The sequence below is a fragment of the Mytilus edulis genome, chromosome 9 (genome assembly GCF_963676685.1).
Source record: "Mytilus edulis chromosome 9, xbMytEdul2.2, whole genome shotgun sequence".
NCBI lineage: Eukaryota > Metazoa > Mollusca > Bivalvia > Mytilida > Mytilidae > Mytilus > Mytilus edulis.
This window is the reverse complement of record NC_092352.1, coordinates 61067174-61090200: the sequence shown is the minus strand read 5'-3', so window position 1 is coordinate 61090200 and position 23027 is coordinate 61067174. Positions and strand designations below refer to the sequence as shown.

General features: G+C 31.5%; 2 protein-coding genes across 2 annotated transcripts; one reads left to right on the top strand and one right to left on the bottom strand.

Annotated features, from left to right (window-relative positions):
* LOC139488727 (transcription intermediary factor 1-beta-like) lies at positions 1-4049 on the top strand. The gene is made up of 2 exons (XM_071274556.1): positions 1-810; positions 2910-4049. The coding sequence occupies exons 1-2, from the start codon at positions 38-40 to the stop codon at positions 3172-3174; spliced, it is 1038 nt and encodes a 345-aa protein (XP_071130657.1). The 5' UTR covers positions 1-37; the 3' UTR covers positions 3175-4049.
* A 255-nt stretch (positions 4050-4304) lies between these two features.
* On the bottom strand, positions 4305-12672 carry LOC139490095 (fucolectin-6-like). The gene is made up of 3 exons (XM_071276946.1): positions 12576-12672; positions 10773-10976; positions 4305-4624 (listed from the first exon to the last, which is right to left on the bottom strand). The coding sequence occupies exons 1-3, from the start codon at positions 12670-12672 to the stop codon at positions 4416-4418; spliced, it is 510 nt and encodes a 169-aa protein (XP_071133047.1). The 3' UTR covers positions 4305-4415.
* Between the last annotated feature and the right edge of the window lie 10355 nt (positions 12673-23027).

Below are 23027 nucleotides of genomic sequence, written 5' to 3'. Positions count from 1 at the left end.
AAAATAGATTTATATAGGAGTCCATACAAACAACAAAATGGCGCAGTCGCCTACATCAAACTGCGAAATTTGTGTTCAAGCACCAGGTACATATAACTGCAGGCAGTGCCGACAATATTTCTGTGAGATGTGCAAAAATGCACATCTGAGGTCAAATATTTCAAAAAATCATATATTACTTAAAAGCAAAGAACTGTTCACGGAAGACAAGGTAAGATGTGAACATACAGAAAAACATACATTTATGTGTGTGGATTGTGATGCTCCTTTATGTAAAGTTTGTCTTGTCAACGACCATAATGGACATATAATGGAGGATCTGGATAAAATACTTTTGAATTTGCACAGCCAAGCATCTGTCATCCTCCGGGAATATGGCATGAATTATAAGAAGAAATGTGATCATGTTTTGAAAATACGAGATTCTTATACGAAAGAAAGTGAAAATGTTGAGAAAGAGATATCGGATCAAGGTGAAATACTGAAGTCTGAAATTGATAAGAATGTTGCAACAATGATAACAGAAGTAAGGAAGGCACGACAAACATTTTTGGATACATTTCCGTGTAACGATGTATGCGATAATGCACTGCGCGATCTTCACAAAATGCAGGAAAAACTAGATAAAACTGTTCAGAGAAAAGAAAATGAGTTGTCGTTAGCAATTGTAGAACTGAAAAATCAACTTTGTCGAATTGAAGCTATGAAATTAGTGGCGCCAGATGTTCTCAGCATTCCCCTTGTACAATATCTCAACCATCCTTCGAATCAAAATACAACTACGGATTTGTTGGGGACTGTTAAATACTGGTAAGTTCAGCTGATACTTCATTTTTTTCACATTCTCATTTGTTTTGTCAATTATTATGCAAACAAATAATGAAAAATACTTACATTAAACAGAAATTCTAACCACTGAAAGCTATTTATATCTATTATGCCTCCATGATCGTCTGGTAGTAAGACCGGTTTGAGTGGTTTCAATCATTTCCATGTAGTTTTAAACAGATGAAATGGAAAAAACATACCATTGATATAACAAATTGTGCAGCGTCTTAAACTGACTGCTGTGCCTGTTTTTCTAAACACAATCTACCTATAATGACGCGCTAAAATTCGAACAAATAGTTTCAATATTCAGGTTTCGTCAATAATTCATACGTAATAGTAAGCTATAAAATGAAAAATGAAAAATATGAAAATTTTAGAGAAAATGCGTGATTTCAACTAATAAAATAAGAAAATAAATTTTAAAAAAACATGTATGACAGAGCTACAACCACAGGATTAGCCGTGAATGGACAGTTTTTCAACTTAACAAAAGATAAAAGGTGATAGTATAAAATGACTAGACACAAAAACAAAACGACAGCTAGACAAAACAAAGAATATTCCAATAAAACTTATGAAGGTAGCAAAAACCTTTTGTTATGATCTCAACATTACATTATTTAATCTTCATTAATTGACTAAAATAAATATAAAAATTACTCTTAATTATATCTAAATAGTGGTTTAATAGATTAATTTCTCTTAAATATGATATATTAATTATGAACAAATTTTAACAGTTCTGTTTAAACAAATGTAGATGTTTTGCGTGTTAAACGATATTTCATGCCTCTGTTGACTTTAATATCTATCTGCAAATATTTAAAATGATAAGAATATAACATACGATCATCCTGTTTCATTTCATATTCGCAGTATACTAAAAGGTAAAATCACCAAAATACTGAACTTAGAGGAAAATCAATTCGGAAAGTCCATGATGACATGGCTAAATTAAAATACAAAACGCACCAAAAACGAATGGACAAGAATGGACAACATTAACACATGAATCAAAAATATTAAACTCTTACAAAACGCATATTCATAAGTATTATATCTAAATTCGATGAATTAAACAAAATTTGTAGAACAATTAAGTAAATAAGTGTATTGATCATGCAAAACAATTACTAAAAACTTCCAATTATTATCATGATTATGTAACGAGATAGTTTAGTTTAGTTTAAATATATTTTATTGTTCAAAAATTAATGAATGGCTATTACCTATTTTCAATTTATTGAACCATAAAACTAATTTTTGATTCTTAACATTGAATAATCCGCGAAGCGGATTATGTAAAATGTGAAGAGTCAAAAATTAGTTTTATGGTTCAATAAAATCAAAATAAATTATTGCCATTCATTATAAATAAATTTCTGTAAAAAATAAGGCTGAAAGAACTTTTGATATTATTTATATTAACAATAACAACGTACACACATGTTGGCGTATGAATACACAAAGTCAGAGTGGGCGTGTCGCCATCAAAGTTGACAACATTGAAAATAAAACTAAAAAGTTTAACCATTCAGAAGACAGTAAATACACCAAATTTATTTATTGACAAATAGATAAGACACAAGTTTTGCAACTTAGAAACATCTTCTCCAATATATACATAAATATACACATGAATGAACATTACATAAATCTGACTTTAACCAATTGTTATTTTAGCATGAAGATATAAAAATAAATACATATAAATTTTAAGAATCGAATCAAAGGATATTTATCACTTAATATAACCAATCGAATGCGCCTATTTTCATAAGAAATAAATACAAACACACCGAAATGTAAAAATTTAATATGTTAGTGTACATGACAAGTCATGTGTGTGAATTATTTAAATGTAAATTACACACTCATAGTTTATAGTTACGGATTAACAGTAAAACGGAATAAATCTACACGTAATGTAACGAGTTGAAATATTGCTTACATTCCCTTCATTTGAACTTTGGTGGATATCTGTCTCATTTGTAATCATATACCACATCTTGCTTCTTGTTTTCATATTAAAATTATTCAGCGCTCAAATAGTAAGTATTTGTTCATTTTTTTTTCAGTGTAATGCCCGAACCAAGAGAAATTATACTGAAGAGGGATTGTACTGGATTTGGTTTTGCTTTTATTAGTAGCAAGAACAGTGCAGGTGTATACGTAACACATATCCTTTCAGGTCAATCTGCAGACCACTCTTCTTTAAAGTTCTTTGATCGCATCATCTCAATCAATGGAAAGTCAGTAAAGGGTTTAACGATGTCAGAAACTGCTGAACTTGTAAGAAATTCCAATGACAATGTGAAATTAATTATTTGCCCATTTTTGTAATGCCATTCTGTATTTGATAAGTGTTATTTCTTAAATGATACGATGTCTGCTCCACTTTTGTATAATAATGTATTGAATGGAAACTGTTATTTTAACAACTATTGCTTTGATATTGATTTTCATAGCTTAACTAATATTTATTGTACATCTTAAATTCGACAAACTTCCCACAACCTCATTGTCGAGTACACGTTTTACTTTCGCTGTGTATAAAGAAGTATCGAGATACCTTTTTTATGAAAACCGAATTATATTTGTTATTGTTTTTACTAGAACGCTTTTTGGGGTATAATCCTGTTAGCAATATCTTGGTTAATGTCAAACATAACCACCATTTTAGTGTTATTATCAAACTATAAGGCTATCTATCATAAAAAAAACCAGATAAGATGAAAGCTTTGGAGCGGGAGTCAAAATAGTCCAAGAAAGCGACTAATGAAATTGAGAATGAAAATGGGAAATGTGTCAAAGAGACACCAAACCGACCAAAGAGCAGAAAACAGCCTAAAGCCACCAGAGGGTTTTCAACTCAGCGATAAAATCTTTTTAATCAATGATCAGATTTCGGAAAATAATTCTTGATTTTCATTTGAAGAATTTGAAAAAAAGTACTATATCAATTCCAATATTGTAGATATGGAAAACGAATTGGTTGATAAAATTAAAAACTTTTTATTAATTATTTTTGGGAATAAAATAAAGTGTTGGCTAAATAACAAATATTTCATATAAACCTCAGCAGTGGGTTGTATTATGTGCATGTATGTGTTCAGTGTTTTTGAAATATTTGTTATCAGCTTTTGTTGACATGTATGAGAATAAGGTGGCATTTCAATTTTAAATGAATTTTATTTATGCATTCGGCTTTTTTTTTTTGTGATTTTCGCAGTTTGTATACATCTTTTAAAAGAAGAAAAAACACAAAAAGAAAAATTCAGATGACCTTTTGAAAAAAAAATATGTGTATTTGTTCGTTCAATTTTTATAGTACTAGATGGGAGTGTAGTCCCTGGTGGAAAGTTGTCGTATTTGTTATCATGCCACATCTTCTGTTTTTATGTGTACGAAATGATTCATTAGTTTCTTGATAGAATAAATAAATGTTAAAACCATGCCTATGTTTCTGTATGTGTAATATGTAATGAGAACGTAGAATACATACTGACTAGAAGCAAAATTAAAACAAATGTATACGCCCTTATAAAGTTATCAAGTGTTGCTTCCTTTCTGATGTTATCTCATTACACTAAAGCAGTCACTTTTACTTCCGCCATATGTAGATATTCTCTTTGTCTGATTGTTATCTTCACAAATCTGCCCTGTAAAACTCTGCTACAATCGAATACCTGATGGGCTCCTGTATGACTGGGCCCTACATAATGTGCGCACAGCGACATATGGTTATCATGGTGCTCTCCGACCAAAATATCTACATCACGGAATCGTTCACCTATAGAAAGATAAGAAAAATGATTCTTAGTTGCATATCTATAAATCCTTGAATTGAATTGGTCTATAAGAATATATTTTCTTGGTTTACACTCCGATAAACCATGTTTCTGAAACTACTTTCGTAACCTTCACTGTGGTCTATCCATCACGGCCGGCACTCGGCTAACCGAGAGATTGGTCAGTTAATCTATATTGAGTATGCGGCTATATCGGCGGTTGGTCTGTTCGGGTTGGCTAAAGTCTGTAAATCAGGTGTTATCGAGAAAATCATTGCACGTTCAGTATGTTTCATTGTATAACTTTTTAAATATACTTTTATCATAAAAATTATTTATGTCTGACAAAACAATTCAATGTACTGAATCCAGTGGTGTAATTATTTTTTTTCTAGCTTCGATTAAACGATCTATAAAATGAAAAGGCGGGTTAATCATCAATAAATTTATACACATTTTACACACACAAAATGTACACAAAATGACACGTTGGTTGAATTTACTTGTATGCAATATTTTGAACGTCGAAAAAAGACTGGCATTATGTGTGTTAACCATATTAATATCATTGTGTGAAAAATCTACACGAAAATCTGTATTTTGGTGACATTAATCAATTTTTATTTAAAACCTGGTCTGTTAATGGGTCGGATGTATAAAACCCGGTCTGTTAATTGGTCTGTTAAGAGTTATGAATGACAATAAAAGTATAATTTTATTGCTATATGGGATGTTATCGGATCAAATGTGTAGGCTCAAGACGAGTGGCTAAAATATACGGAAACAATACATAAACAATGAAACATAAATAAACGGAAACAACACATGAACAATGAACAATTTAGACAATGGAAATTGAAAATTGATAAAAATGGTTTCAAAAAGTGTAATATTAAAGTAATATAAATTTCATCCAAGAATAGTCGCATATATGATGTGTATTCTGTTTAATTGTCATGAATGACACCAATTTGTCATCTACATTGGTAACCAGTATATAAATCAGAGATAAACGTCGTAATGTAACCAAACAACAGTAAGTAACATATATTGAGATGCTAAAATATAAAGAATAGAGAAAGAATAATGAGTAAAATAAATAAAATCTAGGGAAAAGTGACATACAAATTTAAAAAATACAGAAATAAATAACACCCCCATTCTAGACCCTCATGGTACACACGAGAATCTGTATGGAGACGCATAATATAGAATAACGTATAAGGACAGTAGAGAGTGATACATTGCTAAAAAAAGAGAGAAAAAATTATTATTGTTTAAGAATACAAACATGAAACATCCCTGGGTGTTGAAACAGTAACAGATTGCAATGTTCTCAAATTGGTGATAAATGCTAGACGTTTAAATGCGGACAACTGCAGTCCCTCTGTACTTATGTAGAAAAGAACTACACAGAATAAAATGAATAAAATTTAAGATAACCAAATATAGCTGTATTCGCTCCTTTCCATTTACTTCTTTAGAATGATTTGTAAAAAAACTTATGATGAAGTAATAGAAGAAAAGAATCAATTGGCATGCGCGTAGCTACGTTTACGTACACTTGAATTTTGAAAATAAAACAAATAATCGACATAGAATAAGAAAATCTGATCAAAAGCACATCAGCCTTGTGCTTCTTTTTTTAATGGATTGTAATTTTGAATAAATAGGGACTAAATTTACTCAAATAGATCATTTGATATATGTGTTCGAATCTTTTGTTAAAGTCTGAATCCACAATGAATTCTACCTTCTTTTCTTATATTTAAAGCAATTCACTATCTACTCAGATTCGATATGCTGTTTGTATTTTTGTCGAGCCTGTGATTTATGTCCCAAAAGCGAGACAAAGCGGCGTCAATATTTAGGTTCCGAATGTGGATAAATTCTTTTAAATGACTCTCCGTGAAATTTTACGAAAGTTGTACAGAAACTGTTTATGATCAAAAGAGTATTCAGAGCAATATTATAATGCAATTATATCTTTAATTTTCCCGAATTTTAAGGATAAAATGTTTTTCTTTCTGCAATTAATAAGTGGTCGCAGTTTGGGCTTACATTTTGTTACTTCTTCTACTTGTCGAACCTTCATCGAAATTAATGAAAATGTCGAAGAAGCTTTTTCTATGACTAATGTCTAAAGCTAAAATTTTAAAAAGTATTTTTTTTCGTTCATTTTTCGATTCTTTTCTGATAGACAGATAGCCGGACTCTTCTTTACGCAATTACATGCTCAATTTATAAACCTTTATAGATTGTCGTGAAATATTCCAGATTAAGAAAAAAATATCAAGAAAATTTAATTTTTTTTTTAAATCCCTTTAAAGGAATGATACATTGATTCACTTTTTGTGGAAGAAATCCTAGGTGTTCCAGAATTTTTTTATATTGCACCTCTTAGAAATATTTTTTTTTTCGTGTTCATTAAAAGGTGCTTTTGTTGATTATATGCTCACCCACGACACCATTTAAACTTATTTAAAAGTAATATTGGTTTGGACGTTTTCTCTAAAACCAATGACCATAAGGCTAGCTTCCAGCAAGTTAACACGATGAATAAGTTAACATATTACAAAATTTAACCAAAAAAAAAAAAAAAAATTTAGATTCAAAAGTATGTTGTTATCAATGATTTTTTACTGACAGGAATCATTACGGTATCTCATTCTCGATAGCTTTCGGGGGCTTCGCCCCTTTCTAACCCACTACCAACAGGTGCTTTGACATTGAGCGGTTGGCACCCCTCATATCCCTCGCCAAAGTTCGGGCGTACACGTAAAAATGACCCAGCTACGCCACTGATTGGACGATGCTGACGAATTAGGGTTTAACGTCCAGTGACAAATAGCATGTGCATAGACACTTTCAGTCGGATTTTAGAACGTGCTACTTTGAACAGACACATAAATTCATGCATATTCCAGTGGCCATATTCACGCTATATTGAAGTGACACACCCTTCAATAAAATGCAAAGAAAATCAAAATAAAAATGCTCTTTCTTGAAGGATACTGTTGCACCGTATTGTCATATTTTTATACGCCCGTCAAAATTTTGACGGGACGTATTATGGTATACAAATGTCCGGTGTCCGTCTGTCCGTCCGTCCGTCGTACCGTCTGTCTGTCCGTCTGTCCGGCGTAAACATGTCGCACCGTAACTTGAGAACGACTTATCCAAATTTCATGAAACTTAATATAGTTGTTTCTTATGATGGTCAAATGATCTGTATACTTTGTGGTGAAAATAAGATTTAAACTTTTTGAGTTACGGCACTTTATAACTAAAACAAGGGTGTGTTTTTTTTTACATGTCGCACTGTATCTCAAAAACGATTCTTGATTATGACTTAAAACTTTAAACACTTCTTAGTTATATTAATCTCAATATCTGTATACTTTTTGGAGTTGATTCAAAATTTCATTTTTGAGTTATTGAGTATTTTGTAAAAAAGGGGGAGGGTTTTTTTACATGTCGCGCCATATCTCGAAAACTATTTAAGATTATTGCTTAAAACTTTACACATGTCTTTGTTATATTAATCTAAAGATCTGTATACTTTTTGGTGATGATTCAAAATTTCATTTTTGAGTTATGGAGTATTTTGTAAAACAGGGGAGGGTTTTTTACATGTCGCGCCGTATCTCAAAAATAATTTATGATTATTGCTTAAAACTTTACACACTTCTTTGTTATATTAATCTAAAGATCTGTATACTTTTTGGTTTTGATTCAAAATTTTATTTTGGAAATATTTAGTTTTTTGTAAAAAAAAAAAACAGGGTGGGGGGGGGGGGGTTCACATGTCCCGCCGTGTCTCTAAAACAATACATGGTTATTGCTTAAAACTTTCTCAGAAACTATATATGATTATTGGATAAGACTTCCACATAAGACGTCGGGCGTATCATGCGCTCATGGCACAGCTGTTTATTTCTTCTCTAGAACATCTCGTTCTTAACTTTTTCAATGGGAAAATATAAAGATAGCAAAACTATTGTCATGGCTAAATAACTCTTAACTGACACAATTTCAATTGTCCAACCCATTAACAGACTTTTTTCCCGTAGTTTTCCCTAAAACGTGCTATTATTCACGTTATTTTACAATTATGAAATATTTACTAATGCCAATTTTTTTTTTAGAACCAAAGTACTATTTTGTGTCCTTTAAAAGATATCTAAAATTGTTTGTTTCGTCTTTTATTAAAAAATTGCTATGCGTATAATTATAAATACTGCATACTTGCGCGACGCCTTTTAGTTTTACTGAAAACTGCGCAGACTATGAAATTTTTTTACAGGTGGAAGAAAATGTTCTATGATATATATCATTTTGTCAGACACTTTTCTTTTTTTGATTTGGTTCTTATAAATTGCCAAAAAATCTGTATATTTAACAGAGTTTAACATTAAAATGTGCATTTTACTCTTAACAGACGTATAACCAACCCGATTAACAGACCAACCGCCCTTATAGTCGCATACTCAATATAGATTAACCGACCAAACTCTCGGTTAGCCGAGTGTCGGCCGTGTCCATGCGCATACACATGGGTGATGGGATCTCGGGATTTTCAGCAAATTGAGATTGAAAAACAAATACATAACAGTTGTTTTTATTCTAATCCATATATAACAAAAAAGAAATATGGATATGCATAAAATTACAATTGAAATAAAATGATTCATGGCAAATCACAATATTTTACGAATTAAAACTTTCAAGCGAAAGATTATTTCGTTACTTGTAGGATTTACATCACTATCACAGGTTATAGGGAGGATTTGGCACCAACATACTAGTTTAAAACCGCCACAATCTGTATGTGTCTGTCGCAAGTCAGGAGCTTGCAATTCATTATTTGTCGTTTGTTCCTGTATTACATATTTGTTTTTTATTTAATTTTCTGTATATAATGAGGCCATTAGTTTTTCTCGTTTGAATTATTTTAAATTTGCTTTTTAGGGGCCTTTTGTAGTTGACTATGCGGTATAGGCTTTGCTCATTCCATTTGATGCAGTTGAATTGGTATCGTTTATGTTATTTTCCCACTGGGTCTTTACTCTTCCTTGTGACGTCGTATTCCCCGAATGTAACACAAGCTTAGTACTCAATACCTCGGCACTGACATGCACATTTTGATATCAGTCTGATTGAGACTTGATTTTCTAATATTTTAGAAATCATTTTAAAAAAGGAATAAATTTCACTCTGATTCCTTGTCTGGATTTGGTTATGCTTTATGTACTTTTTTATTTGATCAGCTACTAGTAAACCGATATTTCTTAAAATCTGAACTACTCAAATATTTTTAGGTTTCTTTAGTTTTACTTTGAATTGAATTAAACTTGACTGTTGAGTTTGCTAGATTAAGTTCAAAAATGTCAATTTTAAACACACCAGAAGATGTCCGCAACATTGGGGTACATTTAGGTAAGTGATGAAACAAAGAGTTTCAATTTCGCAGACAGTGAGTCGACTCAGCATGCGAGAAGGTGTATACGACATGGACCGAAAACGGTCTCCGACTTTGGATATTTCCTAACAAATTGGCGTTTTCGATAGAAAAAAGGTTGTTTCAATGTCAAATTTAGTAGGTACATAACACTACATCAATTTATACTTCATAATGAAATTGGTCCCTTCCTTTAGTTGTATAGAAATAAATTAGGACAGGCTGTACTAAGTTACTCTTGGTTACATTGAGATGTTATAAGTTATAGATATACAAAGTGTTCCTCATAATTATATATTATGTATATCTAAATCTCATAAGCAATGTTAATGGACCAGGCTGATGATAATTCAAAACAAAGCAAGGTGATCAAACATGAAAGATTTGGTTCTTTCAGATGTATCTACACTCTCTGAAATGATAATAAACACAGTCAGCTATGAGTGATTGCTGACATCACTAAAAATAGTTTACCTAATAAAATCAAATTATGTTCGAGGTATTCTTAATATCTAAACTTTATTATTGAGCCGATAAGTAGCAGTTTATGTTCTGTTTTGTAATATGTGGACAGTTGTTTGTATTTTTTGTTTCCCTGGTGTCGTCGGTTTTAATGCGACTTCTAATTCTTGATTTCCAACTAGTAGGTACTTTCTCCCTTCTTGCGAAAATAGATATCAATTTCTTACCTTTGTTTTGTGGTTTGTTGTAAACTTCTACGCTTGTGATACTGTACATGTGTCCAAGATCTACGACCCAGTAAGGGTTGTGCTGTATATCTGCGTGTTGTACTGTTTTAGGATTTCCATCGACAGCCATACTCGACGGGTAGTGAGGGCTCCATGTTGAGCTTTGATATGTTGATTTGCCATGAGCCACATCTTTTGTGGTACCTGTAAATGTGTTTTATTGTATTTTTATTCATATCAAAGGATATCTTTTATATTACTAGTTAACATGCTTTATTCAAATCATTTTACTACCTTGAAAACGGTTGACTGACAGGTGTCTCCTCACCACCGGACAAGACAAATGTCCCTAACATGACACATTCAATTCTACTAATAATATCAGCATTAATCTACATACGCAGCCATGTTCAGGTCGTCTACAAGACATTTTAGATTTTGATGACTCTGAAAAAACACTGTCTAATATCGAAATGTAAAGCCAATGGCTGCAAAACCTGTAGAATTGTCACGATAGATGCATGCAAAAATCGAATACAGATAGAAAATGTTGACCTCATATATAGGATACACTAATTGCCATCTGTAAAAGTTTACTTTAACAATATTTAAAATGAACTTTGCATACTGATTAATCATAGGTAGAAGATGTGCATCTATTAGTTCGAAGAGACTATTTTTAGCAGTCTTGTGAAAACAAAACTAGATTTATACGTAAAAATAATTACGTCTGTTATCGTTGAGGTTCGTGTTGTAAGACTTTAGTTTTCTAGTTCGTTTTGATTGGTCTTTTAATGTTCAATGTTGTGGTCTATGTACTATTGTTAGTCTGTTTGTCTTTTTTCTTTTGCTTTTCTTAGCCGTTGGAGTCTAATCTACATATTTAACTCTAATTAATTCTAATGCCTGAAAATGCCTGTACCAAGTAGGGAATATGAATTATTTTCAATTCGTTAGATGGGTTTGAGCTTTTGGTTTAACCATTTTATAAATGACTTTTTGTTATAAATTTCTCCTTTGAGTTCGGTATGTTTTTTATTTTACTTTTTTCTAAACAGAAGGGAAAAAAATGCATTGGGAATACAGCCATGTTGTTCTAGTTGCCTATAGAACATTTAGTTATCATTGGCTCAATCAGTTATCTGTATTGAAGAGCTTCATTTTGAGTTCCTGGTAAAATTTTACGAAACATTTTGATATATTTTCCAACCTTTCAAATTGTAAAAATTGTATATTTTGAAAATGGCGCATATTGCTCAAAAATGAATATAACTATAATCGAATGGGAAGTTAATCTTTCCACTTTAATAAAATTGCATATGTCGGTTAAATTCCTTATGTAGAACCACCCATATGTGTTATTTGGTTTACTGTTTAAATTATATACATATGTATGTCTTTCATTTTTAGCCATGGGGTTGTCAGTTTATTTTCGATCTACGAGTTTGACTGTTCCTATACTATCTTTCGCTCATCCTTAAGGCTGTGCGCCATTATATGATACACGGATAAGGATAAGAGAAAAATAATATTAAAACGTTTATAAAGCATATACAAGTCACAGGTATTAAAATGATTTTCACTGAACATAAATGTATGTTATTTAGAAGCTTCAGATATCTTCAAAATATATTTTTTACACAGTCGTATCATTGCTTTTTGAGAATAACTTTCAAGCTGAAATGTTCACCAATATTTTTAAATACTATCAGAGAAAAATTCAAAACGAAGTTCGTAATCAAATAGCATAATCTAAAACTCATACATATCAAACGAATGGCTGACAACTGTCATATTTCTGACTTGGAACAGGTATTTCCTCATGTGGAAAATGATGGATTAAACCTGTTTTGCAGCTAGCTAAACCTCTCACTTGTATGACAGTGGCATCAAATTCCATTATATTGACAACGATGTATGAACAAAAAAAACAGACAAAAACATGAAAAAGTTGAAATTGTCAAGGTAGGAGTGCAGCAGTAAACATTGAGTTATAATCTGTATCACTATAAACAAAAACAAACAAATATGTAACAATGAAGCATAAAAGGCATATAGACAAAGCACGTTAGCAAAAATGAAAGACAAGAATATAAAAATGTACTATTGCACAATTTTTCGGATTCATAGTATTACACTGCAAGATAAATCAAGTCGATATATATTTATTAGCATACCAGGTTGTGTTGAAAAGGCAAGCGATGTAGTAAACAGGACTGTTTTACTGCCATAATTTCATAGGATATTACAGTCAAGCTTTTCTTAGCATTGTGTTCCTACTTCCAAAACAGTTGCATTATGAATTGACAGAATTATCAGTGGAAACGTTCATATTGTCTTATCCCTTTGAAAAACATTGCAAATATTGATGACTATGCTTAATAAATTTAAATGGTTAAGGAGGGGCATCAAAACTACATATGAAATCAACAAGCCAAGATATGTACGTGCTTGTAGTCTCTGATATAAACAATTTGTTATCTGAAACTATGAAACATTCCAAAAACATGTTCTTATAATTGATTAACATCACAATAAGCTTGCGGTTTTTTTTTTCTCGGAATATACTCGTTTCTAAGGAACCCTGGTTGATTATCAATTTTGATCATCAAAAATTATGGCCACAAGATAAAAAAAATGAGGGGAAATGCTCCAATATTTAAAGAAAGGAGATTGATAGCAGAAAATGATTAAAAGAAAAATGCCTTTCTTCTATATTTGCAGTATTTCATTAGGAAGTGTTCTTATATTAGGGAAGAGGGGCAAAAGATACCAGAGGGTCCGTCAAACTCACAGATTGAAAATAAGCTGACAACGCCATGGCTAAAAACTAAAAGACAAACAGACAAATAATAGTATCTTTACTATTATTTGTCTGTTTGTCTTTTAGTTTTTAGCCATGGCGTTGTCAGCTTATTTTCAATCTGTGAGTTTGACGGACCCTCTGGACACAACATAGAAACTAAAGACTAAGCACGAACCCCACCAAAACCTGGGGATGATTTCAGGTGCTCCGGAAGGGTAAGAAGATCCTGCTCCACATGTATCACCCGTCGTGTTGCTTATGTTATTGCAAATCCGGTAAAAAGTTTAGTTTAGTTGGTCACAGATTAGATGGTGTTATATCTGCTGTTGATCGTGATGAGTTTGCATATCTAGAACTGATGGCAAATTACCCTTCAAATGTCACTCTAAACCAGAAAAAGTATCATCCTTATTCTTTGACGAAAATTCTGTACACATTTATTTATCTTTTCAAGGATTAAAGGAGGCAACCGGGTTGTCATAGATGGTATTGAAATGCTAGTTTCTATAAGAATATATAAGCAGATAAATATATCATTCCTATAACTTTATTTCACCAGGATATGCAAAATAACAGTACACTTTGATATTAAGTAAACCATGCTAGTAGGGTATGAAATAAGTTGATACATAGGATAATGATTAAAAAAAAAAAAAAAAAAAAAGAATACCGAACAAAAAAGAGGAAATAATGGGATGCTACAATAACATTAACGGTACCAATTTTCCTGCACCAGATGCACATTTCGACAATACATGTCTCTTCAGTGATGTTCGAGGCCAAAATATTTGAAATTCAAAGCTTATATAAAAGATGAAGAGCTATAATCCAAAAGGTCCAAAAAGTATAGCCAAATAAAAAAAATGGCCAGTAAAAAAAAGAAAAGAGAAACATTGTCTTCTATTCAAAACCGTACAAATCAATCCCCTCTGATAATACAATCTAATGAATGTATTCGATGATCATGCTTTATACCATTTCTAAATTATTGAAAAGGTTATTTGCTCAGTTTTGATACTAAGATATGTTCCTAAGTAGAGAAGAGTGTTTTAATAGTTCCGGCGGTAAAATAATTTTCAACTTTAGTCATCTCGCATCTCATCTATATAACAAGGTTTAATCCACCATTTTCTACATCAGGAAATGCCTGTACCAAGTCAGGAATATGAAACGTGTTATCCATTTATTTGATGTGTTTGAGCTTTGGATTTTGCACTTTAGAACTTGATACGACTGTCATAAAAGTGAGAGGTTTAGCGCTATAAAACCAGGTTCAATCCAACATTTTCTACATTTGAGAATGCCTGTGCCAAGTCAGGAATTTGACAGTTGTTGTCTATTCGTAATATGTGTTTTGTCAATTGATTTGGTCATTTGATTAGGGACTTTCTGTTTTGAAATTTCCTCGGAGTTCAGTATTTTTGTTATTTTACCTTTTCATGCTTTTGGTAATGCACTTTCTGTTTTGAATTTTACTCGGAGTTTATAACTTTTTAACGTTATGTAAAGCACTGCATAAGAAAAAACAAATTGTAAAGACCAGTTGCAAATAGCTTTGCACAAAATATTGTCTGAGGCACAAACTAAAGAAAAACAATAGAGACGAAGCAGCGATTAAAGGGTACTTGCAGTTGATTACAGATAGTTCAAAACCAACTGTACATAACTATTGGGTGCCATACCAAATAGTTAATCGGTACAAATGCAACGTTTTCAATGTAAAGTCGTCATGAGCTGTCTGAAAAACGAAGGAAAATGTGTAATGCCAAAATATAAGTTAACAGTATCAACAGGATGTAGGATCATGAGTACGCGTAACTGTATTTGTGGTCAGATCATATACATTCGTACGTCAGATGAATTCTAACTATATATGTTTTTTTCAATGGAAATTGCGGTCGTTACAATTCATTCTTAGAACAGTATGAAAAGCAATGAGACGAGGATATATAGCAATTTAGATTAAGTTGTGTTATTATTTTTAAATGTAAGCATCTTTAATTAAAGATTTTTGCTCGGTTTTAAAATGATATTCCTCAAGAATACGTTTATTCACAGGATCAATGTGTTGACATGGATGGTATCTATATATACAGGCTCTATAAATGGCAACAGCGTTAAAATCAGGGTGTCCTATTTTGTATTAATAAGAAAAATAATTCCTCACCAAATCTTTAAAGTTTACAATTCATTACTTCTTAATTTACCAATTATACATCAATTACGTTCATTGATGTTGCATGCTTTATGAATTTAGTAGAAGTACATATAAGTTCATTGTAGTCTTTTGACAAAACAATTAATTTCGAATTTATCTTCGTCAGGAACGCATAAAGGCGAATGTTTGAAAGCCAATCATGTATTAGAACCTAAACATTTAAGGTTATATGAGTGTCTTTTGCTATCTTGGATGTAAAAAAAAACAGAAAATATAAGGTCCAATTTCCAATCAAGTTAGCAAAATTTGATGCAGGGGTGATTACTCATGTCAATTTGCATTTAAAAGAACACATTTATTAGATTATAACTTATAAATATTACAAGTTTAGATATGTTTTGCTTGTTTTTAAATTGTCCTTTTCAGGATATGAAACTCTGAATTAGTGCATTTTCTGAAGGAATCTACATGGAATTTTAGCCGGAAAAAACGCACGGTGACCCTATCTTTTCTTTTGATATTCTCATAGCATTTTCTAAAAGCTATCTTCTGAGTGAATCTCGTATTTTGTTTTACAATTCTGTCTTTTAGTTTAGCTTCTTATCACATAATGATGTTTTTTCCTGTATAATCCATTTTTGTTACAACCTGTATCTTGGGAAAATGCGCGATGACCTATCATTTTATTATATTTTTGAACATATATCAATATATATTACGTTTTAGCAAAGTATGAACAAATTCCATCATTTTTAATTTAGACTTTCATTCCACCTTAAAGAGCTACACAATGTATAACCAAAACAATCTTTAAAAAAAAGATTTTACCGTTACGGTAACTCATAAGATATGTTGTGAAAAAGAAGGTATAAAAAGGTAAGATTTATATCTTTTTTAACTTGTCGGGGCGGGAAGTTTGTGCTTTTTCATAGGACACTTGCGCTATTTATGGACATTTGCGCTTCAATTTATAGAACATTTTCGCTTTAAGTCTGCTTTAATTTGATTTATTTCTTCCTTGCGGGCATTGTCTTTTTCTATCATTTTTTTACGAAGTATATTAATTTGCTCTTTCGTCGTATCTAATTCTACTTTCACTTGTTTAAATTCCTTTTTGGTCGATTCGAATTCTTCCTTGCCTTGTTGCAGTAACTCGTCTTTTATTTGGACTCTATTTTGTTCCACTTTATGCACATATAATGCAGCAAGCAAAACAAATACAGACATTAGCAAAACAACTGAATAATTTTCCATTACTGTTATGTTTCAAAACATACAATGTCCTTATTAGTAACCTTTACGGGTGACTGACATGTTTAAATATTGGTTGAACAAGGAAGTTTAAATCATATGAGGGTCTGGTTGGCGGAGTCTTCAATTCTGTATTCTTTAAATGTTAGCCATTTTTTTCTCTTTTCTTTATTCCCCCCCCCGCCCCCCATTATTTTCTATTTTATCCTGTTTAAGCATCCCATTATTCTCTATTTTTATCCTGTTTAAACATCCCATTTTTCTCCTTGTTTGTGTCCCATTTTTCTTTATTCTTTTATTTTTAACCCTTCATTCTCCTCTTTTCGTCCCATTTTTCTTTGCTACTTACTTTTAAATCCATTATTCATTATTCTGTAAACCACATCCACACTATTTCTTGATATTGATATAATATAAATGAAGTATGTGAAAATATAAGCCTATTCAGTTCCACCTTTGATTTTTTTATTACATTTTGTGTGAAGGATATTCAGGATTTTGGGAATAAAAAATGATTAAAACAAATTGAGGGTCACCGACTTTGTTGTGTCACTATAGCAACTTCAGTTTCATGTTTCCCCCGAAATTAACAATATTTGGTTGTTTTTTTAGAAACTCAAATAATCTAATAATATCGAACCTACAAACATAATTCTTTTTTAGAACAGACGATTTGTATCTGTCAACTAAAAATTCGAGAATTTAAGATTTTTTCTGATCCTTAACGGTTTTATCTCTTACATGCAAAAAAATGATACGCAGGACTGATGTATGCTAAAAGGTCATCCTTGCAGGTTTTTAGTCACCAACTATTATCCTTATTCTAAAGTACCTGAATAAAGATCTCTCTTAATTCAGCCACACATCATCTGTGCATGTTCGTGCAATTTCAGTTTATAAATCATTATCATGGTGCACTGAAATTGTGGTGGTTAATCTTTCAATTAATGACATCAGAGTTAGAAAGTTTAATGGATACTAAATTAGATAAGAAATATATTAGTAAATATGACAAGACTATTTATTATATGTTGATAATGACGATGACCGCGTAGAAACTAGTTATTGACAATTGGGCACACTATATGAAAGAACACAGTTGGGAATTCGATGTTACAATTACCGACAAAGTGTATGTGACGCTTTGGTGAAACATTGTTTATAAAATCACATTGTTTAAACTTGTATCATAAACGAATGTAACACATGCAGAGCAAATACTTTTACAAATAGAAAAAGAACAAAATACCGAAATAGTATACCTTTCTTTCTGGAAGTTGTTGAAGTTTATCTACCATAAGCTTTTTTCAGTTTGATTTTAATCATGATTTAGACAAGAATTGTTATTTTCTTTTTTTATAATTATTTGATTAGAATGAAAGTGTCCGAAAATGTTACGTAATGCAACTTAATTAGATTACAGGACATGGCGAAGAACTGTTTGCAGATGACTATTTCATAAGCAAGAAAACAGCGCTCAGACAAGATGGTGTTTATGTTTTCAAGGTAATTTGAATGTATATAGCACCAAGTCAGGAACAGGACAGTTCTTTTCAATTCGTTTAATTGTTTCAGCTTTTAGTCTGACATTTGATAAAGGACTTTTCGTTTTTAAATTTCCCTAGAGTACGGTATTTTTGTATTTTTATCTCCTCATTTTTTTAAACCTAGAATGCTAACATTTCCAACAATGAATAATCGTACTTATTTCTTTAATAACTTTGATATTTATTAGCAGTAGAATTCGTGATAGTGAATTTATCTACATATGTCTTTTATCTACATATGTCTAATTTTCGTCTTTAAAAAAAGAAAAACTTTGACAGAGAATGGTTTATTTTTACAAATTGCTACTTGGTTGGAGAGTTGTTCTATTGGCATTCAGATCACATCTTCTTATAACTATAGAAATCATGCTTTCGTTAGAAGAATCAGTAAAATTAATTTGATGTTTCGTTACGATTAAATATTATACAACTTTCGAAATTGTAAGTTTCACAAAAATTAGCAAAATTTGAGATGATTTCTTGTTCGTTACTTATGAAAAGAGGTTAAAAGCGAGTACATGTTGTGTTTCGCTGATGACATACTATTTCATGGAATTATGGATTCATCTTTTTTATTCCATATTTAGGACATTCATGTACAATCAAGACGTCTACTTTTAAGTAATCTAAAAAAAAATCTGCAAACCTTCACAAATTTACCACATTCACATTACATTTCATATTGCTTTTGTTTTTCGATATGTATTTACAATAGTCCAGAATACTATTACGAGAAAGTATTTGTTATTTGACATGTTTGCTAAAGTATAGTTCAAATAAACCATACTTCTAATTTGTTTTAATGTATTGTTGTATTAAATTCTTTATACCTTATATGTAACAATTTTAATGTTTATCTTATTTTAGGAGTTGTCCTGAGATGCAGTGATTGAACAGCGATAGAACAATAGACATCCAGATGACAAAGGAACTGAATATGTATCACATACTATAAAATGTAAAAACATGTAAACAATGTACAAACACATGTTGTTCCAAAGGCGCAAGTCCTCATTGTTACTGGGGTAAAGCTGATGACCGTAACTGCATTCACGGTCATCCCATGCAAGATGTCGAATGAAAAATTAGGTCAGTATCTGTATTTTCTGTTAAAGAGTTTCTATATCATTTTCTTTACAAAGCATACATTAGTACGATGTAAATTTATAAAAGATCACACGGAAATCACAAATTTCTACCGAGAAATATGTATGAAGCAGGAAATTGGATTTGAAAAAATCGCTAAGATGACCGTAAATCATAATCGAGATCACCGTAACAGGATCAGCGATTCATAACAAGGGTGACCGTAATTGGTTAAAAGATGACCGTTATATGTAAAGGATGAGCGTTTCTTTTAAAGGATGACCGTCAATTCTAAAAAATATTCATATATATATGTATTCATAGCTTTTTGTTGAGTTTGTCTCATTAGGGGCTCGATTAGCGGATAAAACTGTGTTTGATCAATTTCTTTTTGACTATCAGCCGTATTTTGAGTTTAGACAAAGATAGTAAATTGCATATTTCTCGTAAATAATTAACTATTTCTTTAATAGAAATTGACACCATGTGTATGGTTCCAGAGGAAGCAGATTAAAATCTTAATTTGTCTTCATATATTAATAACATTTCTGTTTATACAATTTGACAAGGTCCACCCTTGTAATACGCTATTCGTACAATACTATTTTAAGGATCTATTCTGCTGGAGCTCACCTTCACTAGTTTGGTCTTAGTATTTTAAAAACATTTTCTGTTATTTAACTTACAAGATAAAATTGAAGACCAATCAACATTGGAATTTTTAAAAATGTGTATTTATTTTATGACAGGAATCCCAGAATTAATAAAAAATCATTTGGCTTGTAAGTTGGAGGCTACATATGGTTAATAAAAAAAAACTGAGAATGGAAATAGGGAATGTGTCAAAGAGACAACAACCCGACCATAGAAAAAAACAACAGCAGAAGGTCACCAACAGGTCTTCAATGTAGCGAGACATTCCCGCACCCGGAGGCGTCCTTCAGCTGGCCCCTTAACAAATATATACTAGTTCAGTGATAATGAACGCCATACTAATTTCCGAATTGTACACAAGAAACTAAAATTTAAAAAATACAAGACTAACAAAGGCCAGAGGCTCCTGACTTGGGACAGGCGCAAAAATGCGGCGGGGTTAAACATGTTTATGAGATCTCAACCCTCCCCCTATACCTCTAGCCAATGTAGAAAAGTAAATGCATAACAATACGCACATTTAAAATTCAATTCAAGAGAAGTCCGAGTCTGATGTCAGAAGATGTAACCAAAGAAAATAAACAAAATGACAATAATACATAAATAACAACAGACTACTAGCAGTTAACTGACATGCCAGCTCCAGACTTCAATTAAACTGATTGAAAGATTATGATTTCATCATATGAATATCAGGCACAATCCTTCCCGTTAGGGGTTTAGTATCATACCCTCATAACATATATGAGAAGAACATAACCCGTGTCATGCCAACAACTGTTTTTTTTAATAAATGTGTTTAGTTCCGATGCAAAGACCCTATAAGTGAATCAATATTAAATATTAACGCCAAAATAAGCAATCTTTAGTGACCTGACAACAGTATCGTAACTATATCCCTTCTTGATAAGTCTATTTAAAGGTTTTGTTATTTGTTAGTTTCTGAGGTGAATACTGACATTTTTGTGCTTTATAAAGAATATTATTTCCATAAAAAATTGGATGTGAAATACCTGAACGTATAAGAAGTCTGCATGTTAACTATGACGGCGTGCACAAAGCTGAGTCCACAAACGTAACGTCTTCAAATTACTAAAACCATTTACGACGTCGGCATTTCCCCCCAGAAAACAAGCGCGTAACAAAAACACTGGACACTTAGTTTATCACATAACTTTAAATATTTACGTTCAACATATTTCTTTTTTCTTTCGAACAAAAAAGTGCAGCAAATGCACTTTCTGGAAATATAAATAAATATATGCTAAGAGCAGTGCAATGGAAATGATTAGCGACTATGTCATAAACCCTTTTCAGAAAATAGCGTTAAAAAGTCATTACTTTAGATTGTAACATAATAGCTGGACATTGAAAAAGTTCAGGTGTTCAGTCGAGACTGTCTAATCATTCATATTTTGCAGATTATTTTAATCCTCTGGTTATGCACATTTTGAATACCAAGTCATTTTGAAATAAAACAAATTGCAATTACATATTTTTTCTTGCTGATTCTTCCATTTCGATTATTAGTCCTTCCAAATTACTACTTCTGACACATAACGAAGATAGTTCCAAACTTATCTACAATGATCGTTTTTGATTTTTTTTGCGATGAATTTCGTGTGATGTCCGTGTCCGAATCCGAACAATTCTGTAATACGAAAATGCAGGGAAATATGTTGAATTTGTATAAGTTTTAGGTCAATGACTCTAATTTATGCTTATTTAATGTTACAAGTTACACCGTATTTTTGCCGTTTTCTGTATGTCCGTTTCATGCTGTATAGATTAAATTTTAATTTACCTTACTATTAATGTGGATTTTAATGGCATGCATTTATTATTTTATCATAAATAAATTCCTATTCTTATTTTTATTCAAAAATATTTTAAACACGGTTGTATAGAACTATTTAAAAAGCGCATTTTACAGTTGCCGTCAACTTTGTGCACGCCGTCTATGTATTTGAAGCACGTCTTATTTTCTTCTACCTGTAGGATAATGCTGTCTTTAATAAATACGTTTTATACCACCAACACGATTAATTATTTGATACAAAAAGGGTAATACAAATACGGATATTTCTTAGAATTGATGGTCATCCTTTAAAAATTACTGTAATCCTTTATAAATTACGGTCATCCTTTTCAAATTACGGTCATCTTTTTACAAATCAAGGTCATCCTTGTTATATGTTACGGTCATCTTGAAAATATTTTAATGATGATTTACGGTCATCTTAGCGATTTTTTTCAAATCCAATTACCTGTTTCAGAAACATTTCTCGGTAGTAATTTGTGATATCCGTGTGAATCTTTTATGAATTGACATCGTACCAATGTATGCTTTGTTAAGAAGATACAGATAACAGACAATACAGATACTGACCTAATTTTTCATCCGACATCTTGCGATGACCGTGAATGCAGGTACAGTCATCAGCTTTACCCCAGTGATTGTGTTATAAATTATGTCAAAATGTAATAATATTTTCATTTGTATTATTCATTTGTATTATTCAGGAGCTTGTGCAATGTTTTGTTTGCAAAGTTTTATTTAAAGCACACTTTGAGAATGTAACCCTAGCTGGGTGAATTTGTAGTTTGTTTTAAGCTAGATTTACAATATACAATCTGACGAAAAGTAAACTCTTGTTACTGCAATTGTGCTTTATTTGACAATAAAATATTTAGGTTAGGATTGTACATGTGATGCTTTCACAAACTTTTCAGCATAATGATTCCAGAAGAAT